Genomic DNA, 17,015 nt, shown 5'->3' with positions numbered 1-17,015 from the left:
CGATTCAATTGCTCTGGCATTGAAGTCTTTTCAAACCAGTGTGTCTAAGACAGTGTCTTCTAAAGCATCAAGTCTTCGTGAAAAGTCTGTCATGGTTTCGTTCGGTGGTAGACGCTGAGAAATGGAGCTTGGGTTTGAAGCCGAAGTCGAACGCCGCTCCGAACTCAAATGGGAGCGGTACTTGATAGGCGAGATGCCGTGAAGCCTGGCCCTTGTTCCAATACTGTTTGCTGATAAGCTTTTACTTCCGTACTGAACTGCTCTGCTGTACGTCGATGCATACGAATATGTAGGATGCGGATCATGTTAGCCGCGTCCTAGTCGTTCCCACTTCTGACCTGACTACCAAATACCGCTCGGAGTCCACAGGGCGTGCCACGCTCTCGTCGTCATACGCGCGCTACTACCCTCCTATCAGATCACCGGTAGGTTGTAGACGTGTACCCATGCTATAAGTACCTTTAACACTTGGTGGTATCTAGCCGCATTTGCAGCCAACGTACTATTTATTCCCAATTTCCGGCGTTAAGTTCCCTCGCATATTGTTTGGCAACTTCCAACGAGTTTTTGGCCTCCAGACTTCAACTATCTGGCCATTCACGCTTGATGGCCTCTTTGACTTCGGTCTTTTCTGGAAGACAGTTAACATCTCGTATTTTCAAAGAGCGCAGACACTAGGCTAAAAACCGGAGCCTTGGTTCCCAGTAGTCCCTAGATTTCTTCACAGAACTTACCCTGTCGTATCGTTTCCTTTGAAATACGTGTAAGCAATTCCCGAGTGCGGAAGGGTGGCTAAAGAACACAGAGAGAATTGAGGTACATTTCACAAATTGTGGGAAAAATTGTTCGAAACTATTGCTTAGAAAGGGGAATTTTGAAAGAAGAAAGTCACAAACTATCCATTTGGTTTGGCTTGGTTATCATTAAATTTCTTCTCAAATGTTACTTCTAATGGTGACGTGATCTTTCTGTCTAAGCAGTTGACGCATAATGTTAGCCAACCCTCTCCGCATGTCAATTTATATCGATTCTTATGGAACTTCCGAGTTATAATGGTTTGCTGTTATCCTTACATTGCAACCTTAAAAACTACTCTCAAGTATTGAAGGAAGTATCTCGGTTCTCGGTAAACTTTTATTAAAACTTATTAGTATTGTGTACAATAGATTTTGACTATGAATAAAAAGTATTAAGAATATAAATACATAATAGTCATCAATTTTAAAATAAATCCTTCTTTCTATTCAAGGCACATTATTAAGAACTTAGTGTATTTTAGTAGAAGCTAGCAAAATTTTCGTATAAAATACCGGTCAGTTTGGCCAGGATGGTTATTGCACTTTGGTTTTAAGCCCAGTTTCTGGACGCTTTCTTGCTCTTGTCCACTTTTGGTGGTGGCGGTCCACTACGACCAGCGTGCATGTGTCGGTTATATAGCCTGAAAAATGAAGGATAAAAAGAAAAGTGTTAAAATTGGGGGTTAAAATAAGAAACCGTGTCGTATCTATATCATTATTTGCAAAAAAAAGTATAAAAAGGTTAGTATATATTTTCAAATTACACTTTGTATGTGTCCGTTTTTATGTAGTCCAAAACATGGCTGATACCCAACAAATACTGTTCCATTATCGGCGTTACCCAAGGATTTTCTTCCATCTTCATCACGGATTTGCTGCCCAACAAGTCCAAGTTTGCAACTTCGGGAGGCAACACGGTGAGACGATTGTTCTGAATATGCAATTCTCTTAATCTTGTCAGCTCTCCAATTTCACGTGGGATATCCAACAGATCATTATCTCGCAAACCCAATATTTCCAAATTCTTCAAATTTTTAACTTCAGGCGGCAAAAATTCAAAATCATTATCTCCCAAGTAAAGTGCGCGGAGTGTCTCGATCATGAAGAAGTTCCCGGGCAGATTTTTCTCGTTCAAATTGTTGTAGGAGAGATCAAGAATTTCCAAGGCAGGGAAAGCACCAAAACCTCGTGGAAGTGAACTAATGCGATTTATTGACACATTCAGGATACGAAGTTTTGGCATGGATGATAGAGAAACTGGCAGCTCCTGAATCTGGTTGTTCGCTAATGTTAGAATTTCCAAGTTGGAGAGATTGGCTATGCCAGGTGGTACGATGGAGATTTTATTGTGGCTCAGCGTGATGCGGGTGATGTTGAGCATGTTGACTAGAAAACAAATAATGTAAAAATCTCTTTATCATGTTATAATTAGTCAGAATTAAATTAGTTATGCAATGAAATGTTATTGAAGAATCACGATTGTTCTATAGCTCTATTCTCCTAGTTGACTGGAGCTAACTTCACTAATTATTCTCAACATAGATTGCGTTCAGAGTGAAGACTGAACTCGCAAATATGGCGGAAGTAAAACTCTACAAAGCTCCTGTTTTAGTTCCTAATTTCTTTCTTGGATTGTCGAATCTGTGTATGTGCAATGTAGTGGGGGAGAAGCATAGCCTTTGAGTACTCAGTTCGTGGTGTCCCATTGTACTTGACTCACCAGTTTAACACAATATCCCGCATTCGTTTATGCATCGCAGACTTTCCGTTAGTGGTTGTGATACTACCAGACAAAGTCTGCGGTATGCATGTTAGGTTGTTGATACGGTCACAAAGATACATGGCCCCAGCCGCAGAAGAAGTCGGAACGGCTGGTTTGACGATGAATATAAGCTAGCAATGGAACGGAAAAATGTTGCATACAGAGTAATGTTGCATCCTCAAAGAATGCGGGCACGCGTAGAGACTTACCACGAACTCCTTCGAGCGGAGAAGCGACTTCACAGACGGAAAAAGGGAGCCTGTGAGAAGCAACAAGTCTGTGAACGAGAAAAGTACAGGGAGCAACCGCACCAGGCGCGGAACTTTTACCAACAAGTCAGCAGGATGAAGCCTCATACACCACGATGCTCATCCTGCCGAGACAAAGAGGGAAATCTGATTTCCGACATAATGGGCTTATTGGAGCGATGGGTTGAGTACTTTGATGAGCTACTGAACAACCAGAACATCGGCGAGTTGGAGGTCCCGCCAACTGAAGACGACGGACAAATACTACCACCACCGACTATAAGAGAAGCAGTCCGTGCAATTCACCGGCTCAGAAATCATAAGTCGCCAGGAGTCGATGGAATTGCAGCCAATTTAGTTAAATAAGGAGGCGACCAGTTACACCAAGTGGTTCATCAACTTGTGCTCAAGGTATGGGACAGCGAATCAATGCCTGACGATATCACACAGTGCAGCAATTATGGAGGTATCACGTTCCTGAGTACCATCTATAAGATATTCTCCGCTATCTTGCTAGGCCGGGGCTATACGCCCAGAACATCATTGGCCCTTATCAAACAGGCTGCACTCGAGGCAAATCAGCAACGCATCAGATTTTCTCGCTGCGGCAAGCGATGGAAAAACTGTTGGAATATGGACATCAGTTGCACCATATATTCATCGACTTCAAAGCCGCCTATGATAGCATAGCCAGGGTAAAACTTTACGCGGCCATGAGAGAATTCGGTATCCCGATGAAATTGATAAGACTGACTAGGCTGACCCTGTCGAATGTGCGAGGCGAGATAAAAGCAGCAGGATCACTCTCAAGACCATTCGACATCAACGACGGTCTACGACAAGGGGCTGCCCTATCATGCGTCCTCTTTAACCTGGCCCTGGAGAAGGTGATCCGTGATGCGGAGGTAAATGCATGAGGTACGATCCTCTTTAAGTCCACCCAACCACTAGCCTACGCTCACGATTTCAACATCATAGGAAAAACCACACGAGACGCACAAACTGTCTTCACCCACTTCGAGCAGGCGGCCCGAGATCTTGGGCTGCATATCAATGAAGGCAAGACAAAATATATGGTGGCAACGTCAGCATCGATAGCCAACCAACCAAAAATATCAAACGGTCAAACAGGAAGAATAAAGATAGGATACTAAAACTTTGAGACCATTGATAATTTCTCCTATTTAGGGTCGAAAATCACAACCAATCACAGCTACGATGATGAAATCCGCGCACGGTTGTTGTCAGCCAACAGAGCCTATTTCATCTTACAAAAACTGTTCCGTTCGAAACGTCTCACCATAGGGTCAACGCTCTTACTGTACAGGACTTGGGTTCTTAGCGAGAAGAATTGCCAACTCTTGACCGCGTTCGAGAGAAGAATCCTCCGAAGAATTTTTGGCCCCCTACATGAAGATGGACGATTCTGTAGCCTACATAACGACGAAATCTATGAGCGATACCATGACCGTCCGGTTTTGGATAAAATCCGGTTCAATAGGTTACGGTGGGCAGGTTACTTAATCCGTATGGATGAGGATGATCCCACCCGGTAAGTCTATAAGGGCAATATCTATGGTAGAAAAAGAAGACAAGGTAGACCCTGCCTAAGATGGAGCGATGGCGTAGGTCAGGACGCCAGACAGCTTTTAGGGATATCGAATTGGTGGACCTCGGCGCAAAACCGGTATGTCGGGAGTTCCTTATTAAGGCCGGCCTGGATCGAATACCGGTTGTTGCGCCGTTGATGATGATGATCTCGAGCTGGAAGAAATGTTCTCCCCGCTCAAGAACGCGGTACGGGTCTTCATAAGGAGCCTGCAGCGACTTCCGGACGGCATCTGTCCTGACCAGTACGTGCGTACACGTGTCCAACTCCTTGGGCGCACAGACAGATGCAGATGCGTGTGGGGTGGGGGGTGCGGCCTTGATGCGTCGGAGATTGTCCCTAAGCAAACGCGCCAACCCCGATTCTATGAGACCCGATCTCTTGTTGAAGACCGGATCACTTGCTGGCAGGCCTAACGTTGGGAGATCGAACTCCCAGCCAATTGCTGCGCGAAATGAAGCAATTGGGTAGGAGTAAGATCGACAACGAATTGATGAAGTCGCTTTGGGTGCGTCGGCTCCCGGAGGGCACCCGGCGTCTGTAGGCCCTCAAAAAGCTTTTGGTCTTCCCCACTGCATAAGTTCGCTAAGCCAAACGGCGAATGGCGCCCATGTGAGGATTACAGAAAGCTAAATACACAGACTGTTCCTGACCGATATTCAATTCCACTCATCCATGACTTTGCGCATCACCTCGCGGATTGCCGCATCTTTTCGACCTTACCAACCAAGGCTTATCATCAAATCCCTGTAGCTCCTGCGAAACCTCGACTTCTGTTTCGTATATTTGGATGATGTTTTGATCGCTTCTTCCTCAGAGTCTGAACACTTAGCCCATCTCGAGTGCATTTTTCAACGTCTCCTTGAGACCGGGTTAGTCCTAAACGTTGAGAAATGCAAATTCCTTCAAACACGGGTGAGATTCCTCGGCCACTCCATTTCCCCTGAAGGAATACAGCCCGACCCAGACAAGGTGCAGGCGATTACAAGCTTCCCGCGTCCTAAAACTGTAAAGGATTTGCGGAGGTTCTTGGGCACGCTAAACTTCTATCGTCGTTTCCTGCCCAAGGCCGCCCAATACCAATCCGTTTTGAACGCATACTTGTCTGGCCTCAAAAATAAGGACACACGAGATATCGTGCCGCTCTTCACCAAAAGGCGAATCACGTCTGGCACGTCTTCTTTAAGCAGTTGAACCCCGCTCAACGAACTGCAGTACCTATGATCGCGAACTTCTCGCCGCGTACTTGAGCATCAAATACTTTCGCTTCTCTCAAGAAGGCCGTTCATAGTGTTCACGGACCATAAGCCTTTCATATATACTTTGAAACAAAAGCCCGACAAAGCGTCCCCTCGTCAGCTTCGACACCTGTGCTTTATAAGCCAGTTTACGTCAGACATCCAGCACGTGTCCGGCAAGGACAACATAGTTGCTGACGCTTTGTCTCGTGTCTCCGAGGTTAACATCTCCGCCTCAATAGCCTTCTCGGCTATTGCCAAGTTACAGGAGGATGACGCAGTCCTTCAGAGCCTCAAATCCAACCCCAAATACAAATTTCGGGAATTTTCCATTTTCGGGTCGAACCTCTCTCTGTGCTGCGAAGACTCGGAAAAGAGACCTCGGCCATACATTCCGGCCGCCTTTCGTAAGGAAGTGTTCCAAGCGATTCACGACTTAGCGCATCCCGGCATCAGGTCAACAAATTGGTTAGTGACCGAGAAATACTTCTGGCCCTCCATAAACAAGGATGTCAATTCCTGAAGCTTAGTAAATGGGTATGCCGCAGATATCAGAAGGGCTTTCAGGAAAGAACATATGAAACCTTCTTCATCCAAAAACAAACACCAAAATCGGAAAAGCAAATTCTAATCAGACGTGGAATAAACCTACATCCTCCAGGAATTTCCTAGAGAACATTATAACCTCCGATGAGGCTTCGCGGCGAGAGCCACTTCAGATGAGTTCCTTGCAAACTCGGGTCTGATCGCCCCCCTCGGGGAGGGAGAAATTAGCTCGAGAACGTAACCTTTCAGTCAACTACCGCTCTGCCATACATGCAGCATGGGGAACCCGTACATAGAACATACAAGAAATAGTCCCACATATATGGATCTAGCAGCTCTCTTGCCTATACCCTATTTAGACCTCATCACACACTTTAGCATACATACCAATTTAATTAAACGTGACTTGAGTTCACGCAGTTGCGGGCACAAGGGCATACGCTCCGCGATTGTAACTTCCAAGTATGTCACTTTCTGCCGGTATTTCAAACATATCCCATTCGATTTCACCAAGGGTGGACGACGTAGGCAGTCTTTCAGCATCATCGCGACAGTTTTATTCATTGAGACCGCGACACCGACTTTTAGAGACCGCGCGTTAACGGTGCGCATGTATTTAGTACCCCGCTGCTAGAGTTCAAGTCGATTGTTCCCCTCAATAAGAATGAGGAGATCATCCGGGTAGGAAACACATTCATCTGCGGTAGAACGTTCACCCAACAGTTCATCCATCACCAGCTTCCATATAAATAGACCTGCTATAGATCCCGGTGGGCAGCCGCGCTCCACATTCATTCACACACGCTCGCTGACACCTTGGACGAATGCTTTCCTACCATGGAAGTGGCTCTTCCACGAAGCTCATTTTTGGCAGCCACACTCACAAAGTTTCGACAACACAGTCGACCGACTTAGGTAAGGAAATGTGCCTTTAAAATCTACAAAGATTCCAAGGATGTACTTGCTATAGAAACGGGCAAAAAAGTTCTTGACATTCATTAAGGCGTCGTCGGTGGACCTGCCAGTACGGAAGTCATACTACCTGCCAGGCACCAGATGGGATTTTTTCAGCCCCAGCTGCTGGACCACCAGGATCTTGCTAAGGGCCAGAAGAAGATATATGACCCCGTACTACTGAGGATTATTCTTATTTTTCTCTGGTGACTTTAGCAGCACAACCACCCTGGCAGTTTTCCTGAATGAAGGGAAATAACTCTCGTGCAAGCAACATTCAGACAGACACTGTATATGAGATGGGATGGCCCGTCAGATGGCTTTCCACAGTCATCTCATCCCAGCCAGGTGACTTCCGGGACCTGAGCCTCGCCATGCCCTCACAGCACCTCAAGGGTGACTACGCTGAACTTCGCTTGGTATCAAAACTCGAGCGCGTCACACCCGCCACCACTCGCAGCGGTCAATAGATTCTTCAAGCCGAGTCGTTCATCGATCCGCTTCCACGACCCCATAGTTAGTCAGATCCTATGACGCTCATTTTGGACATGGTCGACAACTTATGTAGCACCCGAATCAAGGTCCGACCCTGCGAGAAGTAGCGGACTCAACACCCAAGCGAACGTAAGCGACCATCTGATGGTGATCCCTGTCGAGGCCAATGTCAGCGCCATCAAGAGACAATTTCTAAATCTATTGCTGACGGCAAAGCAGTCGATCTAATTGCTGGTACGGTGTTGGTCAGTTGAAACGAACAATGTGCCACCAATGACGAGGCGTTACGGTCGTTTAGACCCGCTCAGGTTGGAGAAAGCAAGCATTCTGAGGAACCTCGCTACCATTATCGAGGAGCGTGCTCACATTTCCGAAACCAATCGTAGTCCGTTTTCAATAGCCAAAGGCGTGAGGTCAATCCATATTCGAGGCGTTTTTGATGTTTCCGTAGTAATAGCAGGGGACGAAACCGTTAGTCCTTATTTTTGAATAACAGGTTGCTAACCCAGAAATTTCTATCACTTCTAGACGCCTCTTACCACAAGCCGGGAAGACTGTATTTTTCAGCCCCAAATCACAAGGTAATGTGTCATTTACCGCATGGGTGGAAGTTCATAGTTCTAACCATTTTACAAATCTTGTGCCTGTTTTAGAACAGATTGGCAACCAAAATAAAGCGCTGGACTGGCCGTAACTTTCTTCAAATTGATGCGAAGCACATTATCGGAAAGATGCCAGACTATTTCTGTACAAATTATGATAAATCACAATCAGAGCCTCGACTTGGCTGGCCCAGCAGCACAAGTTTATACTGAATGCAGGCTCAGCATTTACACCAGTGGGGTGCTGCGTCCAAGCTGTACAGAGGAACTCTATGGTTAAACTCACAAGGAGTTCTGCTTGCAATATGTGCGCAACGACAGCCACCATGAAACTCCCTCAAGATCGCCAATCGCAAACAGCCAGGCCGACACAACAGCTTTTAAAGAGAGTATGCTCTAGAGGGCCAATCCACTGTTCATGGTACTAGATAACCTCTGGTGAGGCTTCATGGTAAGAGTCATTTCAGATGATTCCCTTACAAACTCGAGTTTAGTAATTTCTTCAGTATTAACACCAAGTGTAAACTGAAGTGTGTGCATTTGGAAGCGGCATAGGAATTGTCCGGACCCCGACTTTCTGCGGAGTTTTTTTTAATTTTCGCTTCGACTTCAACGCTGATAATATCCACAAGTTACCGTACGTCTCGGGCACTCGACAGCAGAATTTAGTTTGAATAATTTTTTTTGCATGTATCGTCAAGGGAATTAGTTTATGTTGTTGTTGTTATTGAAATAAAATTTAAATTTGTCGGCATTGTCTCTTTGCCTTCCAAATATTAAGAAAAGAGAAAGCCGCAAGAGACGTTGCAGGGTCATTTTTCTCTCCGGTCTTTCATTCTGCTCTTTCTGCACTCGTTTCGCTTGCGGGTTTTTGATTTTTTGTAGGTTGTTCGCTTCCGCTCATGATGTCAACCGGAATAAATGCAAGCCTCTCAGTAACTGCTGTGGCCGTTCGGGTGGCGTCGTTTTGGCGTAGGAGCCGGTCAGCGTGGTTCTATCTCGAGGCCCAATTCGTTTTGGCCGGCGTTACAATGGAAGCCATTCGCATCAAACACGCGCTGGTCGAGCTAGGTGATCGGACAGCTGAGCTTGTCTCTGTCGTTCTAGAGGACTCCTCTCATAAGAGACTAAAGGAGCAGCTCATGAAGGGCTTGCCAGTAGGTGAGACGGCTAAACCTAACCACTGACTGACAGATCTAACACTAGGTGACCGTTCGCCAAGCCAACTACCGGGCAAAATGAAGCAGTTGGATGTTTTCTAGTTGTAGTGGCTCCCAGAGAGCACACAGGCCATCCTGACATGTGCAGGTTCAGGGTCTCTGGACACGTTAGCTGCCACCGCAGATAAAATTCATGAGGTCCACGTGTGACCTATGGTTGGCGAAGTGTTTCGCGATAAGTCAAGCCAGATGGCTCAGCTGCAGCAGATGGTGGCATCATTAACTGTTACCGTCTCTGGGCTGTCAGAATCCGTCAGTGCCTTGCATTCTGGAAGTAGAACTAGATCAAGGTCTACGTACGCCTCCTGAAATTGGTGATTGATTAGTAGGTCGACAGACCTTCGGCAAGTACCAGGCCATGCTGATACCATCGTCCAAAAACAAAGAAATGTACCAGACCCCAAAAATTTACACCGAAAAAAAAAATGACTTGCGGGGAGTCCTAGTGACTGTTACCTGAAATTCCGCACCACGTCGCCTCACAATCACACACGCGGCGGCAACTTCTTCGTCGACTCGCACATACGGCTATAGGCGGGCAGACTTGAGTTTAGGACTTCGACCAACGTTTTCTTGGTGTTTCATTATAGCGGGCATCATCATTCGCATTTCAAGAGTAGATTTCCTGTGCTACTACGGATTGTTAGTGCTAGGTCCCTCATTGACCCCACAACTTCCCTTTGGTATTCAGGAAAAATCTCATCCTGCTCACCCAGAACTTTACATTTTTTGAAGAAGTTACCGACTCACGTATTCGCGCATTCCTTCAAAAATACCGCACTATCGTTACCGAGTGTAGTCTTTCTGAGCCCGTTAGACATGATGTCCAGCACCAGATTAACACTACCGGTTTCCCAATTTGTTCGAGGGTGTGTTCATTACTACTGCACTTGCAATTGCGCGGAAAGAGTTCGAAGAACTTCTTAAGCAAGTTATTTTCAAATCTGCAGATAGTTGTTGGTCTTCGCTACTTTACATAGTTCCTAAACTCATTGATGAATGGAGATCTTGTGGCGACTCTAAATGCTCAGACAATTCGAGACCGGTACCCCATTCTACTCATTCACGATTTTGTGCACTTGTCCTTAGACTTAGTCAAGGCATGCCATCAAAACCCTGTAGATTCCGAAGACATTCGGAAAACGAGAATATGCACCAGTTTCGGACTCTTCCGAGTTCACTAGGATGACTTTTGGACTGTGCAACGCAGGACAAACCTTTCAAAGATTCATCCACTCTGCGCTACGAAACCTCAACTTTTTTCCCGTATATTTGGATAATTTCCTGATTGCGTCTTTCTCTGAGTACGAGCATTTAGAGCACTCCGAGTGCATTTTTCAACGTCTCCTTCAGTCCGGTCTAGTTCTTGACGTTGCGAAATGAAAATTTCTGCAAAAGCAGGTGAGATTCCTCGGCAGGCACTCAAACGGACCCAGTCAAGGTACAAACGATTTTTCGTTTCCTGCTTTCAAAAACGATTAATGATTTGAGAAGATTCTTGGGCATGTTGAACTTCTATCGTCGTTTCTTGCCCAAGGCTGCTTACCATTAGTCGATCCTAAACTCCTTCTTGTCTGGGCCGAAGACCAAAGATTCCCGTCTGATTGTGTGGTTTCCAGAGACTGTGCAGGCGTTTGAAACCACCAAGGAACAGCACGTGGATGAAGGCTGGCCTTCCACAGTGTTCACGGACCATAATCCAAATACTTTTGCTTTGCAGCAAATGCCCGACAAACCGTCTGCTCGCCAACTTCGGCACAACACCTACTTCAAGACACAGCGTTAGCATAGCCTAGATCCAAATTATTAGAATTTCGTCAACACCGCGCTTTTTGGCGGCATCACAGAGCTTTTGGAAGGGCGCGCTGTCAAAAGCCCCTTCAATCTTCACGAACACCCCTATCCCGTACTCACCCTTCAGGATTTCATCCTATATTTTTGAAACCAAAGAATGAAGAGCAGACTCACAGGACTTTCCACGTTGGTAAGCATGTTGATTTTCATTTGGTGCGTGCGAACTTAGCGCCTTCTCGCGAATGTGGTGCTCAACCAGTCTCTGCAGCCATTTCAACGAAAATGATGGTAAGCTGATTTGCCTCAAGTTCTTTGGCTTTGAATAGTCATTTTTCCCAGGCTTTGGTATGAGACTACCTTCACCTTCTGCCAAGAGGAAGGCACGTAGCCCAGATCAAGACATCCTCGAAAAATATTTCTTAAAAGGTGTTCTAAGGGCTCTATACCCTCCTTTAGCATCGCTGTGTAGATGCCACTCATGCCAGGTGCTTTGCAGTGTTCAAATGATAGCATAGTACAAAGAAGGCAGTCAGAAAAGTAATGCTGTACTAAGCCGCAAGTCACAAAAGGCCTTAACAATGGCATTAAAACCGAAATTAACATCACTGATATAGCTGAGGCATCCTTACAGAGTACTAGAGATGCCACTATGCATTCAGCTGAGGAAAATCTTAACGCAGGTATTCCAATTTCTGAACATCCACCAAACGAATTTTGTCTTCAATTAGTACTCGAAAAAACTGATGTAAAACTCCAAGCGACCATAAAAATGCCATTCAGAGACAGACACTGAATTCGAATCCTGGAATTTACAGAAGCAGTCCTTTTTCAAGAAATTTATCCCTCCTAACAGGTTAACCGCAATCTATAGCACAGCTGAAATTTTCAGAATTGTACAAGCCATTTACACCAATCATTTTTCTCAATCTAATAATTTTAAAATTTTAAGATGTACAGGGATGGAGTGATGGAGTGTTGTGCCGAAGCGAGTAATTGTGTCGGACGCACGCATGACATCAAAAAACAATTCTCGACAACTGAACGGGGGACACTACTCCTTAAACTATAATATGGAAAAGATTTAAGAAGTTTAGAAATATAAGCCTCATAAACGTTCACCCCCCTACAGAGAAGACTGCAGAGTCGGAAAAGGATACCTTCTACGAGGTAGTTGAGCGGACCCTCGAAGCCTGTTCTAAGTATGATATCAAAATCATACTTGCAGATTTCAATAGTCAAGTAGGGACCGAGCCCGTATTCAGGCGATACGTTGGCTCCCATAGCTTACATAGAGATACCAATGATAAAGGACTACGGATTATTCAGTCAGCAGTATCGCACGAAATGGTTGTTGGTAGTACCTGGTTTCCGCGAAAAGCGGTCTACAAACATTCGTGAGCCTCTCCGGACGGGACCACTTTCAACCAAATTGACCAAGCGCTGATTGAACGCCTCCGCCTCTCAGCTTTGATGAATGTCAGAACATATAGGGGGGCCAATATAGACTCGAATCACAGTCTCGTTGGTATCGTGCTCCGAGCTCCAACTACGACACCACCTACCATCCCCTCTGACAATCAGGTAAGAGCGAATACCGAAGCCAATCACAACACAGCCCTCCGCGACACCTACAAGGGGGAAATGGATGCCGCAATAACCGCAGTCAACAGAGGTCCAGGAGATGAAGCATCAGCAATGATCTTCACAACCACCTGAAGAACGTTATCATTGATACGGCCACAAACATACTTGGCCCCAGCCGCAAAAGGAGTCGGAAAGGCTGGTTTGACGATGAATGTAAGCTACCGACGGAACGGAAGAATACCGCATACCGAGTAATGTTGCATTCTCAAAGAACGCGGGCACGCGCAGACAAATCAGCAACAGATTAGATTTTCTCTCTGCGGCAAGCGATGGAAAAACTGTTGGAATATGAACATCAGTTGCGCAGCTTTTCATCAACTTTAACGCTGCCTATGATAGCATAGTCAGGGTAAAACTGTACACGCCCATAAGAGAATTCGGTATCCCAACGAAATTGATAAGATTGACTAGGCTGACCCTGACCACTGTGCGAGACCAGATAAAGGCAGCATATCAACAACGGTCTAAGACAAGGACATGCCCTATCATGCGTCCTCTTCAACCTGGCGCTGGTGAAAGTGATTCGCGATGCCGATGTAAATGCGAGAGGCACCATCCTCTTCAAGTCCACCAAGCTACTGGTCTACGCTGACGATATAAATATCATAGAAGGAACAAACCGAGAAATTCAGTTCATCTTCATCCAGATCGAGCAGGCGACGCAAGATCTTGGGCTGCACATTAATGAATTTAAAACGAAGTACATGGTGGCAACATCAGCTCTAAAGCCAAAATGGAAACAATGAGTAACATCGAATCGCAGTGGTGAAACGAAAACAATGAAGATAGAAGACTACAACTTTGAGACCGTTGAAAATTTCTCTTATCTAGGGTCGAAAATCACAACCGATAAAAGCTACGATGATGAAATCCGCGCACGGTTGTTGTCAGCCAACATAGCGTATGTCAGCTTACGAAAACTGTTCCGCTCGAAACGTCTCACCATAGGTTCAAAGCTGTTACTGTACAAGACAATGATCTTGCTAGTCTAGCGAGAAAAATTTCGAACTCTTGGCCGCTTTTGAGAGAAGAATCTTCCGAAGAATTTTTGACGCCCTACATGAGGATGGACGAATTCGCAGCCTACATAGCGATGAAATTTATGAGCGATACCACGACCGTCAGGTTGTGGATAAAATACGGCTCAACAGGTTACGGTGGGCGGGTCACTTAATCCGTATGGAGGGCAATATCTATTATAGAAAAAAAAAAACGAGGCAGACCCTGCCTGAGATGGAGCGATGACGTAGGTCAGGACGCCAGACAGTTTTTAGGGATATCGAATTGGTGGATCTCGGCGCAAGACCGGGGTGTCTGGAGTTCCCTATTAAGGCAGGCCTAGACCGGATACCGGTTGTTGCGCCGTTGATGATGGACAACGTTGGGCTGGTGGTTTCGGCTATGTGCAGCCAATGTGAGGAGGAGGAATCGGTCCTGCACTTTTAATGCAGCTGCCCGGCCTCTTCACATCTCAGACGAAGACACCTTGGTAAGGTTTTCTTAAATGAAGAATCTACACAACCTCTGTCTCTGGCCTGCGAACGCCATAGGTGGGAAACCAGTGAATAGGCGATGAGTGCTCGGAGCTGCAGCTCCCCCCAGTAAACTAAACTAACTAGATAATACGGTCATAATATGATAGAGGAAATAAGGATTTTAAAGAAGCCTAGTAATTTCTGCAAGGACTGTGCTCTACGATCCCATTCGGTAGTATGGCAATTTCATTCACGACCCTGCAGCCACTTTTATTTTAAATGGCACCCACCGTGAGGGAGTGCTGGTCGTGACAATAGTTATCCCGAAATATAATTCAAGGATAACTGGTAGATATGTGTGGACATTTCCTAATGGAGTGTAGCTATACCTGGTGGTTAATGAAACTTATCTTGCGGTATTGTCTTTTCTCTGCCAGTAATGAATATTCTCTTAAAAGGCGCCCAACGTGGGGCTCAATAGCTTGGATTAGATAAATGTAAGAGACGCTTTACGAAACGAGTGTTAATTGCTACATGCTCGATATTCATAAATGATGTTCTTCCAAAAAACTTCGAAATTAGTTTCTTTCTGCCATTTGAGGGGGGGGGGGGGGCGGGGGGCTTTTCCCATCAAGCTTCTCAGAAGTGTCTGCTTCTTCCTGTTTGGAATCATTTCAAATCTTTTCCTTTCGACATCATCTCTTTTTTTGGAAAGAAAAAAGTTTCTATTGGCTGAATGTTTTTGAAAATAAGAAGCGGGTCGCCTATTACTAAATTTCGGTTCACAATAATATGCACGATTCCAAACATTTGTGAATTTCTCGAACGAATGAATGCTTCACTGTAGAATTTTCGCTGGGTATGATTTCACTCATTCCTCATATTCTTAATTGGAATTCATTTCACATTTTTCGATTGCTTACTTCATTAATACAAAGAATACAATGAATTCTCGATTCGTTCTTCGTTTCTTTCTGATTTATCGGAAAATTTTGTTTCGTAGGCAGTTACTCATGCAATAATATAGTAAGCAACCACGTAAGCCACCAAAAGAAAAGGAGAGTTGATTCTGTGCCTACAATAATGGTAGACCTGAACAAATTGGCCACGTTCCATAAATTTAAGTTAAGATTGGTTAAAACATCTGCATCAACAAATCTAGATTGAAGGATGTTATTATTAACTAGACAGTTTACAATTTGAATATGAGCCAAACCCAAGAAACACCTATAGAATGAGCAGTTTAATTTTCTGGGCATGTTCAGTCAACCCGGTGTAGGTGTAATTTATGTAAATTGTTCTCGATAATGTTTAACATAGTTGGCTGCAGGTTTGGAACTTCGCACATTTTTTAATTCCATATAATGTGAAAGACATCTAGAATTGAATAACTGCCATTTTCATAACCTGCGGGGCGTGAGTAACTTGTTTCTTTCGCGCCCTTTCCGTTCTATTTGCCAAATTATTAAAATTGTAAATAAACAGGCGGATTCCTTCGCCAGTATGAATTAATGACATCTAAAATATTTCTGCAAGAAATCTATAGTTTCTTAACGTAATTTCAGTTCACAGTTTGTTTTGAGAACTATTTCACGTCTCATTGACAGATGCTTGACATCTGCTAGGTGACTAATATCATACAATCAACCACGCCTATGTAGTAGTCCACTTTTCCCCTTCCAGCAACATTGCTCTCATTCGCACCCTCTCACGCCCATCACTCCCGACATGACACTATACTGTTGATTTTCTACCGAATATGGATGCAAAACTGGTTCCGGATAGATTGTCCAAAAACAGATGCAAGGTCGCACGACGATGAGAAATCTGAGAGAACTTACACAATCCGGGCAATTCCTCGAATGAGGAAACGCTCTTGTCCACCAAATCTAACTCACGATTTTGCGTTTCACGCGCTTCATCTAGCACTTTCTTTGCCTTCGACATCTTCGCCGATACTGGTAAACAAGACGATACTCCCGAAGATTGTTTCATTTTCGAATGTTTGACGTATCTTTTATCTTTTCTGAAACCGAACGGCTAAACGCTGCTAGTGTAGAAACGAGACAAATTACTCGAATTGACTTTATGGGGAAACGTAGCTCAGATGTGTGGGTGAGAAAGTATCTTTCGCTAGCAGTCAGTACGATGTGTATAAGATACTTTCGGAAATCTGTCCCAAATGGGACACTACTTAAAATTGGTTCAAGTATCTGCTAAACCTATGTTTTTAGCAATAATTAGGGTTTATCTTTTAAAACTTCTCTTAGAAACGAGAACTTTTAGTAACACAATTTTCTAATATATGTACTCTGCCATGAAACACTTTGTTAATGTTATCTTTTCCCTTAAGTTCGTGCTATGGAAATGTCTTAAATTCCTTTTCCCCCACGTAAGTACCTGAGCGCTAGTGTAGTGATAGAGAATATAATGCTTTATTGATTCACCCACGTTGGGCGCCACTTATAATAAACGTAACCGCTACGGTTAGAGTTACATAGGTATGACGAATCTTTGTAATGAGTTAATGAGAATAGAGATCGTCAAGCGACCATGCTGAATGGCCAAGGATGACCTAGAGGGAAGAGCTAAACCTAAAAAAGAAACGTAAAAAGTTGGCGAAATTTACCG

The 17,015-nt window shown here is 44.7% G+C and overlaps 1 protein-coding gene across 1 annotated transcript; it reads right to left on the bottom strand.

Annotated features, from left to right (window-relative positions):
- Window positions 1-1,114: 1,114 nt before the first annotated feature.
- On the bottom strand, window positions 1,115-16,473 carry LOC119651534 (ras suppressor protein 1). The gene is made up of 3 exons (XM_038055166.1): window positions 16,226-16,473; window positions 1,562-2,183; window positions 1,115-1,438 (listed from the first exon to the last, which is right to left on the bottom strand). Exons 1-3 carry the CDS (start codon window positions 16,377-16,379, stop codon window positions 1,348-1,350), a joined length of 867 nt encoding a protein of 288 aa, XP_037911094.1. The 5' UTR covers window positions 16,380-16,473; the 3' UTR covers window positions 1,115-1,347.
- Between the last annotated feature and the right edge of the window lie 542 nt (window positions 16,474-17,015).

The sequence above is a fragment of the Hermetia illucens genome, chromosome 3, assembly GCF_905115235.1.
Source record: "Hermetia illucens chromosome 3, iHerIll2.2.curated.20191125, whole genome shotgun sequence".
In the NCBI taxonomy this organism is placed as follows: domain Eukaryota; kingdom Metazoa; phylum Arthropoda; class Insecta; order Diptera; family Stratiomyidae; genus Hermetia; species Hermetia illucens.
This window is presented reverse-complemented; position numbering and strand designations above follow the sequence as displayed.